The sequence below is a fragment of the Pseudonaja textilis genome, chromosome 3, assembly GCF_049901715.1.
Source record: "Pseudonaja textilis isolate UNSWEBS1 chromosome 3, rPseTex1.2, whole genome shotgun sequence".
Lineage (NCBI taxonomy): Eukaryota > Metazoa > Chordata > Lepidosauria > Squamata > Elapidae > Pseudonaja > Pseudonaja textilis.
Window position 1 is genome coordinate 109,676,421 of NC_141992.1, and position 26,734 is coordinate 109,703,154.

General features: G+C 39.1%; 1 protein-coding gene across 3 annotated transcripts; it reads right to left on the bottom strand.

Annotated features, from left to right (window-relative positions):
• CYSTM1 (cysteine rich transmembrane module containing 1) lies at window positions 1-26,088 on the bottom strand. Of its 3 annotated transcripts, none has more exons than XM_026700943.2 (3): window positions 25,880-26,088; window positions 15,440-15,681; window positions 1-519 (listed from the first exon to the last, which is right to left on the bottom strand). In XM_026700943.2, the coding sequence occupies exons 2-3, from the start codon at window positions 15,660-15,662 to the stop codon at window positions 413-415; spliced, it is 330 nt and encodes a 109-aa protein (XP_026556728.1). In that variant the 5' UTR covers window positions 15,663-15,681; window positions 25,880-26,088; the 3' UTR covers window positions 1-412. The 3 variants fall into 3 exon arrangements, with proteins under 3 accessions (XP_026556728.1, XP_087786708.1, XP_087786709.1); XM_087930582.1 differs by lacking the exon at window positions 25,880-26,088 and adding an exon at window positions 25,826-25,845 and having other exon boundaries at window positions 15,440-15,682; XM_087930583.1 differs by lacking the exon at window positions 25,880-26,088 and adding an exon at window positions 25,606-25,626 and having other exon boundaries at window positions 15,440-15,682.
• Between the last annotated feature and the right edge of the window lie 646 nt (window positions 26,089-26,734).

A 26,734-nucleotide genomic window follows, 5' to 3' on the forward strand; every position in this document is an offset into this window, starting at 1 on the left:
TTATCAATTTCTGGATCATATTTTATTGGACAAAGTTTATTAAAACAGAAAATTAAGCAAGTAAGAAAACCAAAAATGCCTTAAATTATTGCATTTTACTCCATTCCTAAGTATGTGTAAATTATGAATACATAATTTATAGTAAAAGCTTGTTAAACAAAATATAGTACATTATTTAAAGAACAATCAAGAAGAGGGGAGGGGGATTCTCCACTCAAATCAAAAAGGATGCATTCAGCTTCATGCATCCAACTCTGGCAGGCATGTTATGCTCGGACAAAGCATCTCATTTATTACAGTACTAAAAAGCTGCCGAAAAGAAAAGACAAGAGAAGCAGGAGGGGGAGAAGGAAGAGACTGCATAGCACTCCGAGAGAGAGGTATCGAAAAGGCTCTTTGCTTCTCAGGAATCTCAGGTCAGCATGTCCCAAAGGCAGCAGCAGCACAATGCAGTCCAACATGCTGTCAGGCAGGTACTTTCACCAGAGGTATCTCTTCTCTGTTCTTCCACAACATACACTGAAAAAAGAAAAGACACATCACCAAAACTTGAGGAACCAAGTCTAACTCCAATCTTTTTTGCAAATGCAGGCAACTGAATAATGGCTTAGGCTTCATGCGCTCAACTGTTGCCACACTGCATTCTGGGCAGCCCCTTCTGGCTCAAGATAGTCAACTGGTACATGGATGGTCATTCATTGAAAGCATGGCACAAGTCCTGGAAGTGGGGGTACACAGCCGAAGAACTCCATCATTTTCACAGCCTCAGATATGTGTCTTCTTGTCTCTGCCATTTTAAATGGCTCTTTAAAGCTAAATTTTGTAATCTAAAATTTTTAATCTACAATTATGTATTTGAAGTACTGTATCCTATATTTCAAAGAGGAAAAAAATCCAAATGACTTTTAGGACAATTACCATAATAGCAACAAAAACAGGATGGAAGCTTTGAACAGAAGCACTGTACAACAGGAACAAACTTTTATCATTAATTAAAGACAAGGAAATACATTTAATTCAGGAATGTTAGAGTACAATAATGAGAAAATAAAGGATCAAAGAAATCACTAGAAAATTTTCAGTTAAGTTAGGAAAACTCAAAAGTTATTAACACAAAATGGAAGACTGCACCCAAGTGCTTTACAAATGGGTCTACAAATGAAACTTTTCTAGCTTCAAAATTGAATCTACTAGAAATTGAGATATCAGAACCAATAATCCAACTGTTGAATAAAAAAGCACTAAGTAGTCTTAATTTCTTCCTGCAACATTTTGAACACAGTCACCATTATGACTGTATTTTGTCCAAATAAATATTTGCAAGTTTCAATTCTTATGCAGTATTGGAAAAGGTATTTCTTTAAAGGATTTTCCTACCAGGACACCCAGCATAAGATGATACTCTCTCTCTCTAGTCTCTTTTGGCCTTCAAGGAAATAAAAATAGCTTTAAAGTTTGACCTCCAACTAATTCCACAATTAGAGACAACCCTATTTGGAAACAAGGAAGCATTCCAGATTGGAGAAAAATGCTGCAGCATTTTGGTCCTCATAGAGAGTAGGAGAGAAGAGAGAAATAGTACTCAGGAGATGAAAACCTGTAGGCATGATATTAAGGGCAGCTTAGGCAGCAATGTTTAAAAAATAATTACAAACAAAAGGACTTTCCTAATAAAACTATAAGTGTTACTAAGCTAATGTCCAGGGTATTCACTGCATGACATTTCTGATGACCTCTTCTCCTGGCTGAAGGCAGAGGACTAATATGGAAATTCCAGTTTTTCCTCTCATAAAAAAATTCAAAAATGTCATGTAACTTAATATTAGGCAATTTACTTTAAGTGGTATCCAGGAAAAGGGAAAGATCTGATTTATTCAGTAAACAGTAAAGTTATAATAATCTGAAAAGATTTCAAGATATGAAAATTTATTACAATCAAAATATTAAAAAGTCAAAATTAATCAGGAGACCCATCACTGGATTTCGGGTTTTGTTTCATGACTATAGAAAATGACCATTAGTCATCCTGCAGATTCCAGAGGGCTGTGTGGGGAACCAATACTGTTCAAGTATGCAAGAGGGTTGGTTCATTATGAAGGAAGCAGCAAGAAGAAGGAGATTAGCCCCAACCCACTCTTTTCTCAGTCTACAAGACAGTATCTACATTCTTGAGCTGTTATTTCATGCTGTGGGAAAAGACTGGAACGGAAGCATTTACAAGCAGTCTTTGAAAACAATCTGGATGGGAACGGAAGCATTTCAAATGTCTTTGAAAACAATTTGGAAATGTTGAGAGCTCAGCAGCAAGATAATCAGATCCTGAATAAAATACATATTTTTTATTTTATCCAAAATAGCTGAGCAAGAGTGCTTTAGGCAGGCTCAGCCAAAGTAATGAAAGCTTTGTGTTGCAGCTTTCATAATATGCAGCACTTCTTGATTTATTTATTTTATAGAAAATAGACATATTCCCCAAACAAAAGTAACTGTGGGTTATATCACTGCACAAAATATTTATAGATGCAACAGCACAGAGTTTACACAAACAGATACGTGAAGCACTGTCAAGCAGACTTAAAATCCAAAACAAAAACAATCTACTCTCCTTGCAGAAGCAGTCTCTTGAATGAGCTAGCTTCTGAACACCTTTATGCAAAATAAAATGACCTTTCATGCCAAAAATCATTATAGTGAGACCTGCATTTCACACTTTTCAACACAATCTGACTATATTCTGACAGATTATTTCTCTTTGCGGAAATCAAAAAGACTGTGCTTCATAGCTAGAAAGAAAGGAAAATAGTAGAAAAGTATCTTGTAATGTTTGTTAAATTTGCATTCAAAAACGGGCTATTAGCAATCCAGCAACCAGAACAGTGTAGAAATGTATTGCACTACTTTTGATAATTCAATACTGAATAAAATGGAAGACCTCTGACTTCTATCTTCCCATATTTTCTATTCCCCTTTGCAATACTCATAAGTTTGTCAAAGAGAATTTTTTCTACTAGTCATGAAGTGGAGTTTTTTCCCTAAGCACCTGATCACCTGGAATTCTTGGTGGTTATCAGGCTGTAATGGATGCCTCTATAGAATAAGGCACAACTAAAAAAACTGGATCAGGGTGTTTCTACTATTGATTTCCCACACTTGCCTCACATGAAGCATCCTTATACCTAATGTTAAAAATGTCTGCAGGGAGAATGTTAAAATGTATAAAGTGCAAGTTGTTTCAGATATTGCGCTGCTTAGGGATTTGTAGTTTGATGCCCATTCTACACAGCCTGGCAGAGTTGGTATGCTGCAAGTCCTATTGATTAAATAGTGCCACCTGACGGGTTCCAGAAAGAAGACCTCCTTTGTGAAAGCATCTGCCCTCTGGAATGACGATCTCCCAAAAGATTTGTATGCTTCCCACCCTGACTTTGTTTAAAAAGTCCTTAGAACCTAGCTGTTCTCTTGAGCCTTGACTTAGAGTAGGAGTGTCAAACTCAAATTCAAACAAAAACAAAAAACAAACAAAAAAGTCAAACAAAAAAATTGTTTGACTTGGGGGGCAGGAGGCACATGGCCAGCTCAACGTCAGGGGAGCCTGTGGTGGCCCAAGCACTCTGCCAGCGAAAACAGGCTCCCGAGCTTTGTTTTCGGCTGCGACGGCTTCTTGCAATCCTCTGCCAGCAAAAAGGAAGCTCAGGAGGGCTGCCTGTCTGCAGCCCTCCCAAGCTCCGTTTTCACTGATACTTGGTTTGTGAGCCTTCTTGCATTATTTTCCCACACATCTGCTTTTTGCATTGCATGTATTTAATTTTTTAAAATGTATATACTTTGTGTTACCCAAGTCATGAGGGAATTGGGAAATCCGAAACCCAACTACTGTGCTTGCAAAGATTGTGCCCTGAGTTTTCTGAGTCTCCAGTATCTGTTAAATCTCTGAGCAATATACGTAGCCCATCCCCACCAACATTTTGGGAGATAGAATAAGAAATGCTATAGACTGAGCTATTTTCAATTTCCATGATGAAGAAAAAGGCATCTACTCATATTAAAATATAATTCTTATTGTGATAAGAAATACAGCTTTAACAAAGTTACACATCACCCATACTCAAGTTTCAAATCTTAAGAGGCCCATCTGTAAGCAAAATATTGTGGAATGCAACATGTTACTTGGAACAGGTAGGAAGGTCCAAGTGATATGTGGCATTCTGAATGCAGCAATGCAGAAAAAATATCAGACAGAGATGACTTACTTTCCTAAATCTAATTCCACACCATAGAGAAGTTATGCTAGGACCCTAAATACAAAAGGCTTTCTAGTAAATGGAAATTATTGATCTCTCTTTCTGTAGAAGAGACAATAGCTGCAATGTGCACTTTTCAATTTTCAGATGAATGGAAAATCATCCCTAGTTATATCAGGTGCTGTTCACTTATAATGTAGATCAGGTTTCTGTGTTTGAAAATACCATGATCTTAATTCTCTTGCAACTTAACAGCAGCTGTTGCTCTATATAGAAGAAGGATAATGAGTTAAGTATTTTAGCTCCATGATAGAGTGGATCCCTCTATCATCTGTGTATAGTAGCATTACCATGTGCTGCCTCTAGCAATCAGTGGATGGAATTCTATTTTTATTACAGAGAGGGAAGAGCTGCCTTGACTGAACATACAAAAACAAAAGAAATCTCAGCTGAGATTCTTTTAAAAGCTCTTTCCCATTCAGCTTGATTGAATGTATTGCAGACAAAACTGTTAAGATAAAATTACAATTAAAAAATCTTGGAATTTGAACCAGTTTTGTCAAGTATTGTACACCTCAGTCACTGGTGCTATTCTACCAGTTCGGCCTGGTTCTGGTGTACCGGTTGCGCTGAAGAAAAGCTGAGACCGAACCAGTTCTCTCTGTAGAGTTGCTGTTGGGTCCTCCCACCCTCCCGGGCTCCTATACTGACTTTTATTCCCTGTTTTTGAAGCGCAGCTGCTTTGCACGGCACAGCAGATTGCCACACATCAGCTGTTGAAGCTGCAGGGATTGCAGGAGGTGAGTAGGAAAGCCTCTTTGCGCATATGAAAAGTGTGCATTTGGCGTGCGCAAAGTGTGTGCAAGCAGGCAAAGCGCACCCACCAAGCCACGCCCACTGAACCGGTGGGAAACCTCTTTGAAACCCACCACTGACCTCAGTGGAAATTCAAAATCTGCTACAGTTGTAGCAATTTTTATTACCAAGTGCTCCATATTTGTGATCAGCAAGAAATAGCTAAATCCTACAAAAAAGCATTTTTGTAGTATTAATGGTTGCTTTAATAAATGTTTTACTTTTATCAAATATTATGGATCAACTAGATACATTGTATTTTCAACCTTTGGATTGTTACTTTTTAAAAATTAAATTATCAAATTTATAATACCCAAACACACAAGCATGCCCTAACATTCATATATAAGCACATCTAAATGATCAACAAACCATTCATTCAATGCATTAATATATTTGACTGGCAGAATGCAGCCATAATTCCCCTACTTGATATAAATGATAAAATAAGTTCATATATTAAAGGGAGTTTGGCTTCAACTTGATCGGAACCAAACCTTCTCTGTTAAAACAATTCTAGAAGTGAACCACTAGGTTGGTGTAGCCAAAAAACCCCTTTGGATTCCTGGACCATGGACTGTACTATCTCCATGATGTGCTTCTGGCAAGGGGTGGGTTGCACCTCACAAAGACTGGGAAAAATGTTTTCAGAAAATGACTGGCTCAACTAATCAGGGGGGTTTTAAACTAAAATTGAGGGGGGAGGGTGACCAATCTTTAGGATCTCCAGGACCTAATTCCAAGCAAAAAACCCCAGAAAGCAAGTCAAATAATGAAGTAAAGAGGGATGGGAAGGAAGACACACTCCAAATAAGAGACATAGCAAGCAACGCCAGCATCAGACATAAAGATCTCAAGTGCCTATATACAAATGCACAAAGTCTGGGGAGCAAACAGGCTGATTAAACTAGTAATACATGAAGATAAGATATGATATAGTTGGAATAATAGAAACATAGTGGGGTGAAACCCATCACTGGAACATACTGAGTGAAGGATACAAACTCTTCAAAAAAACCAGATCCCATAAAAGAGGAGGCAGAGTTGCACTGTATGTAAAGAACCACTATATTGCTAAAGAAATGCATGAAACCAAGGAAGAAAACCTCAGAGTGCATATGGGTCAATATAAAAGAAAAGAAGAATGACATGGCCATAGGTGTCTACTATAGGCCATCCAATTAAGCAGAAAAAAATATGTGTCCTTTTTGCCAACTACCAAATATATGTAGGAAACATACTCCAATAGTAATGGGGGACTTCCATTACCCTGATATCAATTGGAAAACTATGCACCAAATGAGAAATCAAATAGGTTCCTAACCAATCTACCTGACAACTTTGTTGTCCAAAAGGTGGAGGAGGGAACTAGAAGGACAACCATGCTGGAAGATAGAGGGAGTTGAAACTGCAGGAACTTTGGGTGAGAGTGACCATGTCATACTAGAATTCAACATAACGCAAACACAAGCAATAGAACACCAGGGAAGGGTGGGATTCAACTGGCGTTACTACTGGTTCAATATATAGAAAAGTAAAGTCCTATACTTAGGTAAGAAAAACCAAAAATACACATATAGACTGGGTGGAAACCAGGCTTAATTGCAGTAACTGGGAGAGGGACCTTGGAGTCTTAATAGACAACCAGATAAATATGAACCAGCAGTGTGCCGCATCAGCCAAAAAAGCCAATGAATCCTAAGTTGCATTAACAGAGGGATACAATCAAAATCAAGTGAGGTACTAACACCATTTTGTAAAGCCTTAGGAAGACCACACCTAGAGTACTGCATCCAGTTTTGGTCACCACACTATAAAAAAGATGCTGAGACTCTAGAAAAAGTGCAGAGAAGAGCAACCAGGATGATTAGGGGACTGGAGACTAAAACATGAAGAATGGTTACAGGAACTGGGCATGGCTAGTCTAGTGAAGAGAAAGATCAGGGGAGACATGATAGCAGTGTTCCAATATTTGAGGGGCTGCCACAGAGGAAGGGATCAAGCTATTTTCCAAAGTACCTGTAGGCCGGACAAGGAATAATGGATGGAAACTGAACAAGGAGAGATTTAACCTGGAAATAAGGAGAAATTCTCTGCCTGTGAGAACAATCAACCAATAGAACAACCTGCCTTCTGAAATTGTGGGAGCTTCATCACCGGGAGCTTCCAAGAATAGATTGGACTGCCATTTGTCAGAAATGGTGTAGGGTCTCCTGCCTCCTGCTTGGGGGGGCAGGTTGGACTAGAAGACCTACAAGGGTCCTTCCAACTCTGGTAATCTGTAATCTGTATCTGCTATGACAATATGATTGATATTATATATCAAGAGTGATTTCCCCCTTTTTTCATATATATTTTCAATATCTAGATCAGGGGTGTTGTGTCAAACACAAGGTCCGCGTTGTGCTCAGATCTGGCCCGCGTGACTGTCCTAGAAAAATTAAGGGGCCGACTCACATTGCTTCAGCCCCATCTACCCCACGCAAAGAGGAAACATTGGGCCAGCATGGCTTCAGCCTAGTGCGAAGAGGAAACATGCCAGCAGTTTGGGGAGTGGCATCAACCTGGCCATGCTCACTCAGTCGACAATACCCACCCAATCGGCCACGTCTGCCAGCCCCCCCAAGGTCAACCACAGCCCTTATGCTGCCCTAAATGAAATTGAGTTTGACACCCCTGATCTAGATATAAAGAACAAAACATACAAAACGTACAAGACATGTATTTACATATATACACACAAAATCGGCTGGGATGTCATGTGACCACAAGGCACTGCAACTGTTTATTTTCTTTGTCTGGAGATCAACTCTAATCTGAGCCAATTATCAAGCATCCAATTTAAGATCATGTGACCATGGAAGTGTTCCAGGATCATACTTCCAAGGATGAGTTGTAAGTCCCTTTTTTGGAGGCTGTTGTAACCTTGAATTACTGTTAAACAAACCATTGTAAATTGAGGACTACCTATATGTTAATCAATTCTTCAAAGCCCTGAACAGGAGCCATATGTTCTGTTTTTCCAATAGTAGGTTGTTCTGACCAAGGCCTCCTGAGACTGTAATTAAGCACACGGTTAGTCCAAACAACTCTTGTTTTATTTCAACGCTGGGAATTATCTGCATTCCTAGCCCTCAATGAGTCCCAAACAGTCCCTCGAGATAAGCACCTACCTTTATCTCTTTGAATTGCTGCCAACTAAAGCGCTAAATTAACTGTAAAAAACCAACCGAAGTACAAAGTCCACACGGAGCTTCAAGGTTTAATCCAAACAGAGCGGACGACTTTGCTTCCTGAAAAAGTTTCTCTACCTTTGCACGTCCTTTATATCTTAGGGGAGGTACAATCACCTCCAAGCTTATTCCTGAGTCACCCTTTTTGTCTTAGCTGCTCTTGCCTTCTAGCAGCTCTGTGCACATGCGCACTGGGAACAGGCTCCCCTTGTTTCTCTACCTCACTCTGCCAGACTCTGGAGGCTCCGGAGTCAGCACACAACTCCCAGATGGTCCTGGCCCCATCTCTGCATCGGATGCAGCACCCTCGTCCGAGTCCTCTCCAGACTCCCAGACTGGTCCCAGTTCTCCCCCACTGTCTGAATTCTGCTGCTGTCTGCACAGGCTGCCAGCAAACCACAACAGTAGGTATCACAACAAAGAAACCGGAATGACACCCTGATCTGATCATAGAAGCTTCTTTACTGCTATTTACCTATCTACAAGAATCTCATCAGACTAACTGTACTCTCTTTAGAACAACCAAATAAACACTTGGGGAATTTGGGGGCGGAGGATGTCAGGTCTCTATCACTTCGTGCCCTACATGGATTCTAAGCTTGCCAGTCTCTTCACCTCCACCTCAGCTATAGATTTCAACCAGAAGTTCATTTTCTTGTGTGGAAGTGAACTCCCATGTAATATAACACCTGCTTCTTACCAAAATGGAACTAATATAATTAAATACAGCATAACTTCACTGCATTCTGACAACATCAATGCAATAAGGTATTTCTAAAATACATACTATTTCTGTTTGAAAAAGATCTGGGACTTCTTGGTTAAGTGTGTCAAGTATATTTCCAAAAAAAGCAGAGATGATGCAAAAACTGAAAAACAGCAGAAACTGAAGAACCAGCAAGTAGACTGGTTCTTCGAAATCTCTCTGTACAAGGAAGAATGAAAGATTACCCACATATGCTCCAGTTCTCCTTGCAAGGGAACTGCAGGACAGTGGTCTCCAGAGATTTGAGACAAAAGTGATTAGTTTTCATCCATGCTTCTTCTCGTGGCTTCTGGTGCTTTGGAGAATAGGTCAGCCCCTCTTCTCTGTGAGAGCCCCTAAAGAATTGGAAAACTACTGTCGTGTTGTCACCCCTAGTCCTTTCTTCATTAGACCAGACATACCCAGTTCCTGCAACCATTCATCATGTTTTAGCCAGTTCCTGTGAGTATCCCTGTTGGAGTGCTTGTAAGAATGTTTATTTATTTATGTATGTATTTATTTGTCAAGTGATTATAACAGGTATAAGTATAAACATAGTTATGAATACATGAAATGGATACATATAAGAAAAATAAAAAGAAACAATAGGACAGGGACGGTAGGCACGTTGGTGCGCTTATGCATGCCCCCTACAGACCTCTTAGGAAAGGGGTGAGGTCAATAGTAGACAGTCTAAGGTTAAAGTTTTTGGGGTTTGAATGTGTTCTGACCCAGCCTTAGCAGAAGCAAGAAACAGACTCCTCGTCATGAAAAACCACTCTTTATTTACCTCTTGTGAATTAATTGCATTCATTCACCGAAAAATCCAGGCAACAGTCCTTCAAAGAGTTAACGGCAGCAATAGACCTTATCAGTTCCTTGCAATAATTGCAAGGCTGTTAAAGGTTGCAAATTAAATTCTGGCAAGTAGTCTCTGTGGCACGAAACACAATGAGCAAAATCTTCAGAAAGACGAACTGTTGTCTCCTACGACAATCACTCCTCTTTCCTTCTAATTATTCCCCAGCCAGGGAGGGGCCATTCAGCGTCTATGTGTGCCTTGCTTCCCGAGTCGACTCCTTGACCTCCGTTATTCCCCTCTCCTAACAGCTCCGCACATACTTGCGTCTGGAACAGGCCCCAGCTGTTCTTCTTCCTCACCCATATCAGCCTCACTCATATCAGCAGCTGCCTCTCCGGTGGCTGGGAAATGTCGGACAGCCCTGGCTCTATCTCTACATCTGACACAGAGCATCCATCAGAGCCTTCCCCAGACTCTAGAACTGGCCCAAGTTCCTCCTCAGCCTCCTTATTGTCCAAAGTGGCTTTTGTGATGGTTGATGATGAAACACTGGCTCCCCATTTTATGTTTTATATGTGTCCTTTGTTTTTCTGTATGCAAGGCAAGATGGGGAGCCATAGCTCCTTTAAGTCCTTCTCCTTTATATTCTGGAGCAAATCTAGTCCTCCACCTTTGCCCTTGATACTACAGACTGTAATATAGATTCTGACTCACCCACACTATTATAGAGAGTAATGCAGTAATTATACAGTAATGTGCCACAGTTCTCTCCATTTGTGACATTTCAACCAAAGTTGTAAATAGGCTGCAGTTCCTGTTATAATGTTGTTCATATTTCTGAACAGATTGTTCTCAACATACAGCCAGAACTAAGCCCAAAATTTCTGTTACTAAACGAGACAGTTGTTAAAGTGAGTTTTGCCCCATTTTACAATCTTTCTTGCTCCAATTATGAATCACTGCTGTTGTTAAATTAGTAATCCCATTGTTAAGTGAATCTGGCTTGCCCATTGATTTTGCTTGTCAGAAGGTCGCAAAGGGGGATCACGTGACCCTGGGACACAGCAATGGTATGAACCACTTGCCAAAGCGTCTGAATTTTTATCACATGATCATGGGGATGCTGCAAAGGTTGCAACTGTGAAAAATGGTCATCAGTCACTTTTTTCAGTGCTGTTGTAACTCTGAACGATCGCTAAAACTTGGTTATGTCGAGGACTACCTGCATTATTTTTCCATATTTTTCCTTTTTTTTGCCATTTTCTCAACAATGAGAGGGACTGGTTAAGGTAAGAAAGAAGTACAGGGATATGTAAGTCAGACTTCAAATCACCAGGATCAGATGGATCACATTCCAGCATTCTGAAGAAACTGGTAGATACGTTCTCAGAACCACTGAACCATATCTTTCAAAGATTCTGGAGCACTGGGGAACTACCAGAAGATTGGAAATGGGCGGATGTGGTTCAACTCTATATGGAGAAAAACTTATAGTGGGCTACCCCAAACTTCTGTCTTAGGTCCAGTAACCTTCAACATCTTCAAAACTATTTAAATGAAAGGATAGATGGGGAACTCATCAAATTTTCAAATGACATCAAGTTGGGGGAAATAGCCAACACCTTAGAAAATAGAATTTCCATTGGCGCTTAAAAGATAGACTTAAGATCAAGGAACTTGACCAACTTGAACACTGGGCCCTATGTGACAAAATGCAATTCAGTGTTGAGAAAACTAAAATCTTACAAGAAAAACTAAATGCATAGATATAGAACAGAATCAGCTCAAGAGCAGTTACTGTGACAGAGATCTAGGTGTCCTGGTACACAACTACTTAAGTATGAGGCAGCAGTGTGTTGCAGCTGCTAAAAAAGCCATTGCAGTCCTATGGGCATCAACAGAGAGATAATATCAATGTCACATTGAAGTACTAGTACCGCTTTATGCTGCACTGGAAAAAACCACACTTGGAATACTGTGTCCAGTTTTGGTCACCACGATGTAAAAAAACATTTAAGACCATAGAAAGCTTAAAGAGCAATAAAGATGATTGGGGGACTGGAGTCTAAACCTTATAATGAACACTTGTGGAAACTGGATAAGTTTAGTCTAAGAAGAGAAAGATTAATAACAGCAGTGTATGAGGGGTTGCCACAGAGAAGAGGGGCTCTAAAAGAAGAGGGGCAGGACAAGACATAACCTGTGGAAGCTTAACAAAGAGAGATCCAACATAGAATTAAGGAGCAAATTCTAGTCAGTGATAACAGTCAGGGAATGGCTTGCTTCTAGAAGTTGTGGGTATTCCCTCACTAAAGGTTTTTAAGAGATTGGACAGCTATTTGTTTAAAATAGCATAGGGTGTAGGTTGGGCTAGAAGATTTCCAAGGTCCCTTCCAACTCGATTATTCCATATTGTATAATATACTAAAAGCAACAGACTTTTAGAGTGATGTTATAGCATACAGGCAGTCTTCAACTTATAACAGCTCATTTAGGGACCATTCAGAATTACAACAGCCCTGAAAAAAGCATTTTATGACCACTTTTCACAATTATACTCTTTGTAGCATCTCCATGATGATGTGATCAAAATCCAGATGCTTGGCAAGTGGTTAATACCATTGCTGCGTCCCAAAGACACGTGATCACCTTTTGTGACCTTCAGACAAGCAAAGTCGGTGGGGAAGCCAGATTCACTTAACAACTGGGTTACTAACTTATCAACTGCAGTGATTCACTTAACAACTGAGGCAAGAAAGGCCGTAAAATGGGACAAAGCTCACTTTACAAATGCCTCACTTCACAATAAAAAATGTAGGCTCAATTGGGGTGAAGGACTGCCTCTACTTCCTTTTAGCCACTTGTTTATGAACTATCAAATGTAAAGCGGACCCCCTTTCGATCTGTCGTCACTCAGTATCTTTGGACTATATTCCAAACAGTCATCACTAATCCCTCACAAGCAGAAGGAAATGATGTTCATGATTTTAAGTTCGAACAAGGAGTAGTAGCTAAAACAAAAAAATCAAAACTGAATTTCATCTTACATCTTGGCTATTAAACTAATATATCAGTTCTTTTCTTTTGATAACAGCGAGAACAAGGAGATACTTTGAAAAATGGGAAGGGTTCTTTTCTGAAAAATTAGCCAACCAGAATTCTCTTAACTTGATTTATGACAGTTGTGGGAACACCACCAAGACTAACTGAGCCTAGAAATTCATGTGCCTTTCAGTTGAGTGCAGATAGCACCTACAACTTTCTGTAATTGAACTAGCCTAAAATGGACACTTTGTATCGAACTCTTCTAGTCCCTTTTTTCTTGGAAATAAAAACTAAGGCTAAAGTCTCCTCTGCCCCACCCGGTTCTGCCATTGGTTTTGAAAACTTAAACACATATGCACACATGTAAACCCTTTGACTGAAACTGAACTACCAGCCTCCTTGGAAACTTGTTATCTAATCCGCTGTAGGTCAGAGTTAATCTTGCTTTTTTTTATCTGTAGGCTTTGACATTTATGACAAGTACCACTTTACTCTTTACAAATAATGGTTTTATTTAAAAACGAGGTATGTTACCTTTGCTTCTATCATGAGAATTTCTGTTTGGTTTCCACCTATATAGATTATTAGTTATTGATTAAACTTAGAAGAAACAAGGATTGTTAATAACTGCTCTGAAAGGTGATCTATAAAAGGATCACCTGTTAATATTGGGAGCAAAACAATTTTTTAAAAACAAAATCAGCTGTAAAACAATAAACAAGGCATGGCCATTAATGATAATTTATTATTCATTTTAAATTATTATCTAAGCATAAGATTAGTTTGAATATGTTTTTGTCAAGCTGCATTAAGAATGAATGCAGAATTTTTCAGAGGTAGTCCCTCAGGTCAGACGAGACCAAAAAACATTGTGTGCATTTGGGTGAAACAAAAAACTTGTTAGACACATTCAGAACAAGGAGCTAAAGTGGGAAGATGAGAGGAAGACAGGCAGGCAGCATGAGACTATCTGCAAGTTAATTTTGTAAAACAAAATCCACAAGAGTCAGATAAGACTTACAGTAACCAAATTCGCAATAATCAAGATGTTTACTTTGTTTATTCCTGATCACCATCCATTAAGAAACATCAACTAATCTTGATAACCCTCCTCTATGTCTTCATGAATTTTTATTGATGCCAGGAATTCTCTTCAACTCCTGTGCAAGAATTATATAATCTATAATCCAATCGCTACCTTTACAGGCGATTTAATGTCAGGCAATTATAACAGGTAAAATAGGAAAAACATTTAAATAAAGATTAGTATTAAAGCATATTCCATGGCTATATGGTTTCACACTCATTCATTTCCAATTCCAATTTGTAGCAAATTAATGCAGTAAAATATTCCTTGGTTACATTATATTTGAAACTATGTCATTACTTCATATTACATAGCAAACTTCAAGTATTTTTGCTTGAACCTAACTAATTAATATCACCTACTATTATGGAATTTCCTGGTAGGCACCTGTTCAGATACTAATAAGGTCCAACCCTGCTTGACTTTTGAGAAGGTTGACCAGTTCTGGATCAAGCCTAACCACTATCAGTTGGAGAATAGAGAAGAAATAAGGGTGAAGGTAATAGACATAGTAAAAAAAAAAAAGAATTCTTTTCCATAGAAAAGAAATCCTTCCTTATTTTCAAAGAATCGCCAAGTTGGATAAAATTATAGCAATACTGAGAAACACCCTTTGAAAGAATGTTGGTCTTATCTGATACGTTCGTTCTCTTTGATGGTAAGAGAGTCCAGGTAAGGGTTAAATCTGTCTCCTAGCTGATCGGACTGAGTGTATCAAAGCTGTTTTAGCTGCGTCTCTGTTGCTGGCTTTTCCCAACTTTCGGCAAAGTCACATGACAGACCAGATGTGTTTCATTTCTCCCCACCTGAGCGGCCTGCGTCCCAGACCAGATGTACCCAGGGCGGGGCTGGACCATAGGTGGGATTCAACTGGTGTTACTACCGGTTCAGTGTCTACGTTTTGCACACACACTTTGCGCGCATGTGCGGGTGTAAAAAACCTTAAGCTGTGCCACCCGGACAGCTGAAAATCACTGCGGGCAGGTGCGCAGCGTTTGAAAAATCATTTTTCCCTCACTTTTTCAACCTCAGCTGTGCTGTGCAAAGCAGCTGAGGTTGAAAAAGCAGGAAATAAAGGACAGGTAAGAGCCTGGGCGGGTGGGTGGGTGGGCCAAATAGCAGCAGACACAGAGCCAGTGGGAAGGCTGGAGATGCAATCGAAACCGAAATTACAAGAGGCAAACCACATGTCTATCCTGGCTGAGGGACTCAGTCGACAGCTGGGCAAAGCCAGCAACAGAGGCAGAGCTAAAGCAGCTTTGACAGACTCAGTCCAATCAGCTAGAAGATGGGAGTTAACCCTTACCTGGACTCTCACAACCACAGAAAGGAGAACAGCATGTTCTCATTAACATGCTTTAATCACTTTAACTATTAGAACTGTAATAAATCATGAAATCTACATAATTTCATACAAGTTATTTGTATTACCTGTATTTTTAGGTCCATCTGCATAGACTGGTCCTGGAGGTGGAGCATTCTGCCATCCGTATGGTGGGTAACCATTGTAGCCTGGTTGACCAGCTGGATATGGCCCTGTAGGCCCCGGCTGATAGGCAGGATACGGACCAGGGCCTGATGGTTGTTGAGTATATGGTGGGTAAGGGGCAGTTGGGCCCGGGCCAGGATATGGTGGAGGGTTTTCGTAATTCATGTAGGACACCTATGTGTTTCCTAAAAATACAGAAATGGATTTTACTTTCAACTGTTTTCTTTAAACAAGAAACATACATTTTATTAAATATATTACATTTGATAATTCACACATTAAATTGAAATTTAATGTGAAGAAAACCAAGGTTTTACATTTGGGCAAGAAAAACCAAAGGTACAAGTACAGATTAGTCGAAACCTGGTTCAAAAACAGTAACTGTGTCAGGAATCTTGGCGTAGACAACCACTTGAATATTAGCCAGCAATGTGTGACAGCAGTCAAAAAAGCTAATACTGTCCTGAGTTGTATAAACAGAGGCATAGTATAAAAATCACATGAAGTATTAGTACTACTTTATAAAGCCTTAGTAAGACCATACCTGGAATACTGCCTCCAGTTTTGGCCACATTATAAAGACAACATTGAGACTTCGGAAAAAGTGCAGGGAAGAGCAACTAAGATGATTAAAGGACTGGAGACTAAAACATATGAAGAACGATTGAAGGATTTGGATTTGGCTAGTTTAGAAAAAAGAAGGACTAGGGAGGACATGATAGCTCAGGGGTAGTCAACCTTTTTATACCTACTGCCCACTTTTGTATCTCTGTTAGTAGTACAATTTTCTCTAACTGCCCACTGGTTCCACAGTAATGGTGATTTATAAAGTAGGGGACAAAACCCTTTCCGCCCACTATGAAAGCTGGAACGGCCACTAGTGGGTGGTAGGGACCAGGTTGACTACCACTGTGACAGCAGTATGCCAGTATTTGAGAGGCTGCCACAAAGAGGAGGGGTCAATTTATTTTCCAAAGCACCAGGAGGAAGGACAACGGATGGAAACTAATCAAGGAGAACAGCAACTTGGAACTGAGGAGAAACGTCCAAACAGTGGGGACAGTTAACCAGTGAAACAGCTTGCCTCCAGATGTTGTGGGTGCTTCATCACTGGAGATTTCTAAGTAGAGACCGGACAGCCACTTGCTATAGGATCTCCTGCTTGAGCAGGGAGCTGGACTAGAAGACCTCCAAGTTCCCTTCCAGTTCTATTCTGATTCTGATTTTAACATCTCAGAAGGAACCTGCTTAATTTTATGTTTCATTTATAGCTGGGGAGCTATATACTATCATCAACAGAAGTATCCTTTCTAAATCTCAAATTATTTGTTTCCTTTTACAGGGAAATGATCATACCTACCATCAAGCACAGCCCCAGCAGATGCACCAGAGTTCTTGGAGCAAGGGGAAGCAATTGGCAGTTCTCTGGCACTCCATTTTCAGCCTTTGAGAACCTCAGAATGGGTGGGCTGAAATGTTGAAACCTGATTTACAGAGAAGAACTGAATGGTGATGGCTAAGAGGCAAAATAGACTGTACTGGATGATGGAGTTCTAAAGTATCCATTGTATCTCTTTAAACTCCCAAATACTCTCCTCCAAAACACTGGGCCAATTTTTACCACTGGGGGAGATTTAATTACAAAATTGCTTAAGGCAGCCTTTTTGTCCCTTGGTGATGCTATATGTCATACAACAATATTTGCAATCCTCAGGCAAAGCACAAAGACCAAGTGTGGCAAAAAAAAAGATTTATCCTTCTCTGTTTTATGGCAAAGTATCCCAGAACATGCCTACTGCAACAAACCTAACTATAGGGAAGCAATCTGTGTCTCTCTGGAATATCTCCAAGGAGCTTGCTGCCTTCTTCAGAATGATGCAATGATTACTCTCGGGAATCCCGATACCTCAGTCTAACCATACTTCTTCACAAAGGTGTATTCTGGGCAAGATGGTTTGGAAGCTGCTATTGCAGCACAACCTCCTGCGTCACTAGGCCAAAATGATTTTGCTTTCTGGAAGGACTGTTAGAGCAGGGGATGAAAGGCAAGATAGCCGGTGCTAGCACAACTAATAGAATGATAAATTGAAGGAGAAAATAGGCAGTTTGTGTCATTCCTTATGGATGTGATAAGCTAGAAAAGTATTTAGGCAACTCTGATAAGGATTGTGTATCGCCTTCAAAGCTACACCTGAGGACACCAATATCCTACGACTGGAATAAAATGTATCAAGTGTGTGTTACATATTGCTCAATTCACATAGGTTACAGAACAAAGTATGACTTGGCACAGAAAACTGAGCATAACTATAAAGCAGAGATTGACCATGTTTCCACCGAGGGTTGGACTTTCATCGTGCTGCAACACAAATAGACAAATCTAAAATTATTCCCGATTTTTTTTTTTTTTTTAGGTTGGAGGGGAGATTGAAAGTAACTGCATTTAACAGTAAGCCATTCAAGTCTTACTGCTACGGTACTTGTAGGCAATAATGGCAAATGTGAGCTTTTGTTTACACACTTTGTATAATTATCTCAAGAGGAAGAAACTTGAATTATTCCCAAGGCACAGCATTATTTCTGTTTATTTAAAAAAACCCCACTTTGGTTAGATATTCATTAATATGAGGCAATTTTTCATGTACTGTTAATGTTGCCAGAGCAACTTTGTTTTTCACAGCTTCTCCAATTGGCTCAAAATCCCTAGAAACAGCTGCCGTACCCAAGAAGGTTACTAGCACTTAAAAATTTCAGTAAGTGCTTCTCAAGGGGAAAGTATTTCATCCATGCTACAGCAGCGATATAGAAACAGCTGGATTTTAGAAGCACAACTCTGGCAGGTCAATGGAGAAGACTGGCTGGTGATATATTAAATAATATCTTTTTATTAGAAGAAAAACAAAATTTCTCCTATTTAAAACATTGTTTACCCACTACATAACACTGAATGAGAGAAATGGGCATGGGGGTCCCAAATGAAGACTCAAATCTAATTCTATAATTCTGCCAACTTGATAGATTTATGTTGCTGTTTTCATCATTACAGCAGTTGTTTGACCAATGGTAACCTAATAAGTTAGACTACATTTGAATAACTCATACTGACCTATGCATGAAATTGATCCAGATGGATGTCATTGCCCTACATGTCAAATACTGTACTACCCAAAATTTAATCAAGCCAAAAATTGTCTGAGTAATTTTATCCACAAAGAACTGTGCATATTATTCACAGATGATGCTAGCTGAAGTATCAACATCATTATATCAGGCTGACAACCCTAAAATAAAATTAATTACTAAAATTATAAAGTTATAAATAAGGTGCCTATTCCTATACAGTATATTAAAAGCTCATTTCTTAAACAATGAAAATATTTAATCTTATTTTCAAAATTTTGGCAATTCGACATAGGCAAGAACAGATTTTACTGTGACCCTTGCAAGCTTACCATTTTTTTACTTTTATCTTCACTGTTTTGTAAATTAATAATCTTCCTCACACTGCTCAGCATGTTATGTCAGTTCTCTACACTCTTAAGCCTTCAAAGAGATTCAGATTTAATTTTTATCTCATTTCTTCTTCCAGTAAGTATAATACAGGGGAAAACCTGTAACAGCTAGAAAGCAGATTTGTTTCCGGGTGGTAATTATTTACCTATGGGCCTTAACTGTACTGTATGTTGAAATTCAAATCTTTCGTGTTTGGAGGATAAATATACAAATGAATACAAGATTATTTGAAACTCCAAAAACATGTTTTCCAAGAATCTGTCTTAGTTCATGGATTGTCAAAACAATTCAAAAGTTATTTGCACTCATCTAGGGTGGATAGGAGTTGTCTTTCCATTTTCTTACTTATTTTAACTTGTATTCCTAATTTGTCTTTTATGGTTCTGCTTTTGGTAGGTTGGGCTATATTTCCCTTTTTCATGAAGACAGACACAAAGAACGAATTAAGCAATTCTGCTGTCCCCCTGGAGTCTGTCATTTCCTTACCATATTCTCCCATTAGTGGAGCAATCATTATCTTTTTTGTTGTTTTTTACATGTTGAAAGAAACTTTTAGAATTATTTTTGACATTTATTGCAAATCTTACTTCATTCCAAGACTTAGTTTTCCTGACTTCATCTTTACCAACACAGCTGCACTGAAAAAGGTGACATAACTGTTTTTCATACTTATATGACCATTGCAGCATCCCCATGGTCATCATGTGAACAAAATGTGGACACTTGACATCTCGCATGTATTTATGACAGTTGCACTGTCCTGGAGTCATGTTATCACCATTTGTAACCTTCCCAGCTGACTCTGACAAGCAAAGTTAACGGAAGCCGGATTCACTTAAAAACCACACGAGTCACTTAAAAATTGCAGTCATTTGTTTAACAATATGGCAAAAAAGTTTGTAAGTTGAGGATTACCTGTATTTTAACCTCATTCAACTAAATCTACTTTATATCACTTCCCTTTTCTTCTAAAAATCTTGATCTTTAATCCCTTCAAATAATGTCTTAGAACTTCAATTTCTCAAAAAACCTTTCAGAACTTTATCAGATCTCTTTTGTAAATCCAAGATAAGAAAGTTATCTAAGTCACTCTTTTGCTTTGCCACCTGCATATCCCTTTTAATTATTAAGACATTCACTGGTTTCATTTTTATACCCAGTGTAATATCTTCCATATCACTATTTCAGCCTATCATTTTCAAATCCACTTTTTAATCAGTCCTAGTCCTGTTCAGCAAAATCTGTTCCTGTTCTACAACATCTCTTAAAAGTTCCTGTTCTACAACATCTCTTAAAAGTCATCTATCTATAATGGCAGATACTTTTAAAATTAACTTCTGGATGCATTGCTCACAAATATCCAACGTAATATATTTTGTTCCATTCTGTGTTAGTAGTCAAATGTGTTTTTCTGTTTTAATGCAATCTTTGATCCTCCAGCAACTTCTAGCATCTACTATTCAAATTCCCATCTTACCATGTTTTCTTCCACGAATTCAAAACAATTGCATTTTCCCATAGAAAGGACCCCCACAATCAATCTCACATTCTTATTTCAAATCCATCTGGACCCCTAGTCCATTTATAACTTTGCAAAACCAATTATCTAATCAATGCTCTTATCACTTTTTGTTACTTATTCCAAAAAAATATTTAAAATTTATCTTTAAGTTAGCAATACCCTTAAACCTATCTTTAAAACTTCTTTTGTTTAGGATTAAAGGAAACTAATTCAATGCATCCTCTAAAACTTGTCAGTTGGAAGGATCTCACTAGTTGAAAAATAACTGGCAATTTTCAAAAGTGATTAAGAAATGAGGTCCAGCAGAACTTTGTGGCTGTGAGCTCGATATAATCCTTGATTTCCAACTACCTCATGAATCTGTTGTAGGAAGCTCAGTTCCTGTAGTTTACTCACAAGGAACAGCTGTCCATAATGCAAGTGGGCAACCTCACAATCTCTCCTTTATCCAGAAAGGTCTAGTTGCCAATCTCGGTGTAATGCTGTATCTGCTTCTCCAAAGACATCTAGTTCGCCATAAGTCTTCATCAGAAATCTTTTCTCATTTTATACCTTTGTAACTTTTCCCCCCCTTTTCCCTTTCCTTCTTAGCCCGCCTAAACTTTTTACCCCCTCCTCTCCAAACCTCTGCCTTCTTGGTTTCCCCTTTCTGTTGCATTCCTCTTTCCTTTTGCTTTCTAGCATTCTGTTGTTTTTGCATCTTCTTTTTCTCTTTCATAAATATTTTTTTATTTCTTAAGTCCTTCCTTTTCACTCCTCTCTTTCTCCTTTCTTTCTTAGTCACACCATTTAGTTCATTAAAAATGGCTTCTTCTTCCTCGGCTTCTTCCAGCTGTTGTTTAATTTGCTGACACATGACAAGCGCCATATCTAGGAAACAAAGGGCTTCTCCCATAACATCTTTGCCTTCTTTCCTTATTTTTAAATAGTTTTTTTAGTTCATCAAGAGATAGAGCCATTTTAAACTGTTTCTTCTTCTTTTTCTGTATCCTCTTCTTATTATTAAGCCAATCAGTTATTTCCAAACTTAAAACAGTTCCCCAAAGTCCCAAAATCCTGCAATCATCAAACAGTCCAGGCAGAGTACAGACTTCTTCTTTTTACAATTTCTCTTCTAGGGGTGAAGTCAAATTAGGGAAAGAAAAAATGTCCAGTCTGTGATTTAAATCTTTTTTAGAATTAATTTCTATTCTCTTTATCTTCAAGGCATCTCCTCCAGCAAAGTCTTAGAGTAAAATTTTTTTTTCCAAGCCTCTCCCTTCCCACTTATAACAAAGGAGTTTAGGTTTTACCTTCTATTAAAAGGCAGGTTTCCCTTGTCCATTTGTTAATTCCATAAGGGAGGGAGAGTAACTTTCCCTTTTCATCACTTTTCTTCGCCGCTGAAAACATCAATCGGGAACGTTGTAGCGTCCAGAAAAAAGCCAATACTTTCCCAGGTGTTGAATATGTCCTTAAGGCCCCAGTTCAACTAAGAAAAAACTTTCGTTTTAAAACTCCTTCTTCTTCCTCCTGCACATTCTTTATCCAGTTGCCGGCTTCTTTATGGCGGCCATTAAGACCGCCGCTCCACCGTCTTGAGAGAAGGGGGTTATTGCTGGCTGGGGAGGGGGTTTGCGATACCTCTCAACCCCTGTCCGGATCCCCCCTTTCTTCAGCTGCCCCAACAGGGCAGCCTTAGCCTCCAAATCTGTCAGGATCGGAGGCACCAAGGCGGCTAGCACAGCAGGGATCGCGGAGAAAAGCGAATCCCTGCTGTCACCGAAGCCGACAAACCGGAAGTATAAAACAAGATGGAGAAAAGAATTTTTTTTTTAGGGATAATGGGTAATGTATGGGTTTTTTTTTTTTAAAAAAAGGGGATTCTGCAAAGTACACATGAGTATTGTAATAGTGGCATTTGTATTATAAGTAGATAATCAGAACTTTTTAAGATCTAATAAAAGACTAAAATATTAAGGTATAACTTTAAAATGTTTAACAATGAATGATATTAAGTTTTAATAAAATACTAAAGGGAATGTTTAAAATATTAGTTTAAATATAGAGTTTAATGGATTAATGTGTTGACTGTTATGGATTTATTATTGTAGTATTGGTTTCTGAAATAGTAGAATGTACTAAGCAGAATCTGATTGGGATTTAGGTGTTATTTTAAATTTTAATTTAGGGGAATGATAGAAAGGCAACATACTCTGATTAGTGATTCCAGGGGAAAGTATTCTTTTTGATATTGGAAATGAGACAGATGTAAATGGAGAAATGGACAAAAGATATAAAAATATTTTTCTTTAAAGCAAAATTAAATATATAAAACAGAATTAAGACGAGGCAAAAGTGGAGAGGAGTTATATAATAGATATAGAATGGTAAACAAGATAGGTAATGGTATATAAGAAGAGCATGAATTCAATTGAAGTCCATACAAAAAGAGGTAATCTGGGGCCAAGTTACTTTCTAAAAGAAAGTTTTATGTTTTTATGTTTATGTCTTATGTGTGTGTGTTCAATTAAGAATTAAATAATAAAATCTCGGAGGAAGACTAGATGAGAAGAATTATAAACAAGCCAGAGGAAAATATAAATGTGATGATTGAATAGCAGATAAATTAGAAAGGAAATATGATTGAATAATGATTAAAGAGAAACAATGTGGAATTTGGTAAAGGGAATTTACGTGTTTATATGGAAATGGGATAAATTATAAGTATGTGATATAAAGCAATGTGTTACCTGCCTTGTAAAGATTTACAATGGAAAGAGGTTTTATGTTTTTAATGTTTAATGATGTTTTGTTTTGTTTGTTTGTTTGTAAAATCAATAAAACTTGTTTAAAAAAAAAAGAAATCTTTTCTCCATGTACCTGATTACTACTGTATGTGTTTGAGTAAGAGAAGCTCCTTGCAGAACTGATGGCCTTCCTCCATGAATTCCTCAGCATTTTCTGTCACATATGAAAGCCAAAAGGAACTCTACTTGTTAAATTATGTCTTAATTATACTTGTCCTGATATTCCTCTAAGAAGTGCCAGGTAGCCTACATGGACTCATTTAACCCTCACAACAGAAACCTCATGATGAAGGTTGTACTAAGAGAAACCAATGGCTCCAGTAGTTGAAACTGTCCCACCCCCTCATTCCCTAACCAGTGAGCTATCTATTATTTGAACTGTGACGTAGCTCAGCCATGCACTTGATGAACCAGTTTCCAAGACCAATGGTTAACAGCAAGTTTACACTAAATAAAGTCTGTCTTTCTTAGACTTCCATATTATCCCAGTCAGATAAACATAAATATTGTAATAGGTTTGGGCTCAATAGGCTGATACCAATGTTCAACTTCTTTTGCTCATATACATCCATGTGGTCATAACAGATTTTTTTAGCTTCCCCCAATATTTATTGTAAATGAAGGGTGGCAGTGTTTGTGACTTTACATTCTCCAAAGAGAAACTTTCTTAAATCTTTATACTGCTACTCCTTCACTAAGCACTTTAATGTTCCATATAAGCTGTCACAATGACCCTCCAACACAAAAGGGTACCATTTGTACAATATTGCGTTCATAAATGACCATCCCATTCCAGGAAGGCATCAAGACCAAAGAGAAAAAGTCAAGCATTTCTTCCTCTTAGTCCTTTTTGTTATTAGGTTTTTTTTATGAACAATTACTTTTTTTCTTTGGTATCTTTTATATATTTTATATTTTATTATATATTTTATTTTATACTATTTTATCTGCTATGCAAAGAATGGCTTTTATTCAGTCTTATTTTACAGTAATTAAGTTTAACTTTATATGTTATTTGGTTATTAAATTGAAAATATACATTGGTAATAAATATGAGGCATTGAAATAAATACAGGTAGCACAGAAATGAGGAAGATGAAAAGGAAACTCAAGGGTTGTGACAGACCATAATGGATTCAGAATGAAGTTGCAACATTTCTACTGAAATACAGAAGTAAAAACATACAACAGTTTTCTGTAAAGCTGTAACTAAATTAAAGAATTGGATCCAGCATATATGAGTCACACAGTAACAACAATTAATGAACACATTGACTATAATTAACAAATAAGCATCTTATCTTTGACCCAAAATCAATTTGGGTTATTTGTTTTTGAAGCAATATAGCTGAAAGGTAGACAGATATTCATCTTAAATCTTAAACTCAGGAAGAGAACCCTCTCCCTGAGTACAGGAAACCGTCAGAAAAGAAAAAGCAAACAGCATAATTTTACTTCTTATTCAAAGGGGAGAAAAATTAAGAGTCACAAGATTAGGAATGGAGACAGAAAAGATTATATAGAGACGAAATTACTAGTATTGAGGTGCATTCTGCAGGCCAATCATCTCCAAGGCGGTTATTAGGAAAGGCTATGGGGTAATATAGACTTGCCAATCAAATGAGATCAGCATTGGCATGCACATTATGGTAAATTTTACCCATATCTAACATTTTCAATAAACAATAAAACAAAATTATATCCCACACTTATTCCAATTGCTAGATATTAATATGGAGGTGTGAAAATACTTTTATCCTCTTGAAGAACTTTTTGCACTTTTTTTAACCACCCAGCCTCCCCTTGGATTTTTACCTTCATGACCACTCTGTAAAATAATGCAAGCTGAGACAGCTCGACTGGGCCCTAAACCAGACTGAGTTTTACAGTATACCACATTAAGAATACAGTGCAGATTGAGTTTTTTAGCCTTCCTGTACCATCCTTCTCAAAGAAATAAGCAACAGTTGCCCCGCCTCGCCCCACCCACCCACGAACTATTATTGTGCATCCTTCTGGCTCTTAGATTCAACCTTTGTCCAGAGGCCTCCTGCCCACCAAACTGAAGAGATCTTGGTAAAACTGCTAAGTCACAAGGAGCTACCTCCTTCCCCCCGCCCGCCCCAGCCTCTTCCTGGAAATGCTGACAGGGAAAATGGTCTGCTTAGCTCCAGAAGAGCAGCACTTTAAGGCTGTACAAGAGTAACAGTGCTGCTGCTGCTGCTGCTGCTGCAAACGGCAGGGAGCCTTTTTTGTGTGGCGTCCCTTTTCAGAGGTTACACACCTGACGAAGTAAGTGCGGGCACACCAAATGCGTCCGCCTTTCTCCTCCTCAGCCCCGCGATATGGCTACCAAGCAGAGCACAACCTGACCTGCTTCTCTAAGCCCCCCTTCCGGGAAAAGGAGCGCAACTAGGGCGAAGACCCAGAAAGGTAGCCCCACCGAGAGGCCACCGGCACAGCCGCCGCCGAATGGCCTTCGCACTCGGGATAAGGGACCGAACCTGGTCTCCTGCTCTCCGGCGTCTTAAGGCAGACTAGTCTCCATATGCACGTACCCCCCCAAATCCGCAGCTTCCCAGGAGTCTTCTCCAACGGCAACGCCAAAGCTCCAGTCCCGGGCCTTCGCGTCTTCGTCGGCAGCCGCGCCTACCCGTCTCACGAAGGCTGCCCTCCGCGTCCCCTTCCCTCGCGAGCTCTCCGCCTGCTCCTTCTTTCGGTCTATGTCTCGGGTTTCACCAATGCAACCGCAAAGTGCGCACGGCCGTGACGTCACTCCAGGAGCTCCAGCCACCGGGCGGCCAGTGAGGGAGGGCGCTGCAGTGGAGCCACCGCGCCAGCCCTGGAAGCATGCGCGGCTGCACCCGGGGAGGCCCGTTCAGCTCCTTCCTCCCGTCCGCGGCGGGGTGTTGGGGCCGGTTTAAGCCCCCCCCCCACTTTTTTTGGAAGAGCCCTCCTCCTTGTGGTCCTCATGTCCAGCTTTTTGGATCCCGCGGCGAAAGAAGGAACGGGGGTGGGGTAGGCAAGTAAACGGATGCAGGAATCACCCCACATCCCAGTTCTTTTGGCTGTCTGATGGCGTTCTTTACAACATGCTTGTTTATTATGGTATCACATTTTTAGCCTCCTGCAATCACAAGCAGACTCTCGGCGGTTCACTTGAATGATAAAAGAGCAAATAAAATAAAATTTCTACACGCCGAGTTACAGAAATAATCCAGGCAGAGTCTGGCATCAGCCCACAAACTTCCTCCGGAAAATATATGTTTTCAATAGCTTCCGCAAAAGCGCTTAGAATTGGGGCGAAATCCTGATCCAGTGCTGATTTCATCTAGATGTCATCTAATTTCAAAACGTCTTTGATCTATGACTAAGACGGTAGTTAAGGATGTGAGGGGTTTTTTTATTTTTTT

Bases quoted from the DNA above. Each gene is read 5' to 3' on its own strand.
- CYSTM1 (XM_026700943.2), bottom strand. From the start codon at position 15,662: ATGAATTACGAAAACCCTCCACCATATCCTGGCCCGGGCCCAACTGCC. The intron at 520-15,439 runs GTAATACAAATA...TTCTTTTTTCAG, and splicing joins AGATGGACCTAAAAATACAG to TGTATGTTGTGGAAGAACAG.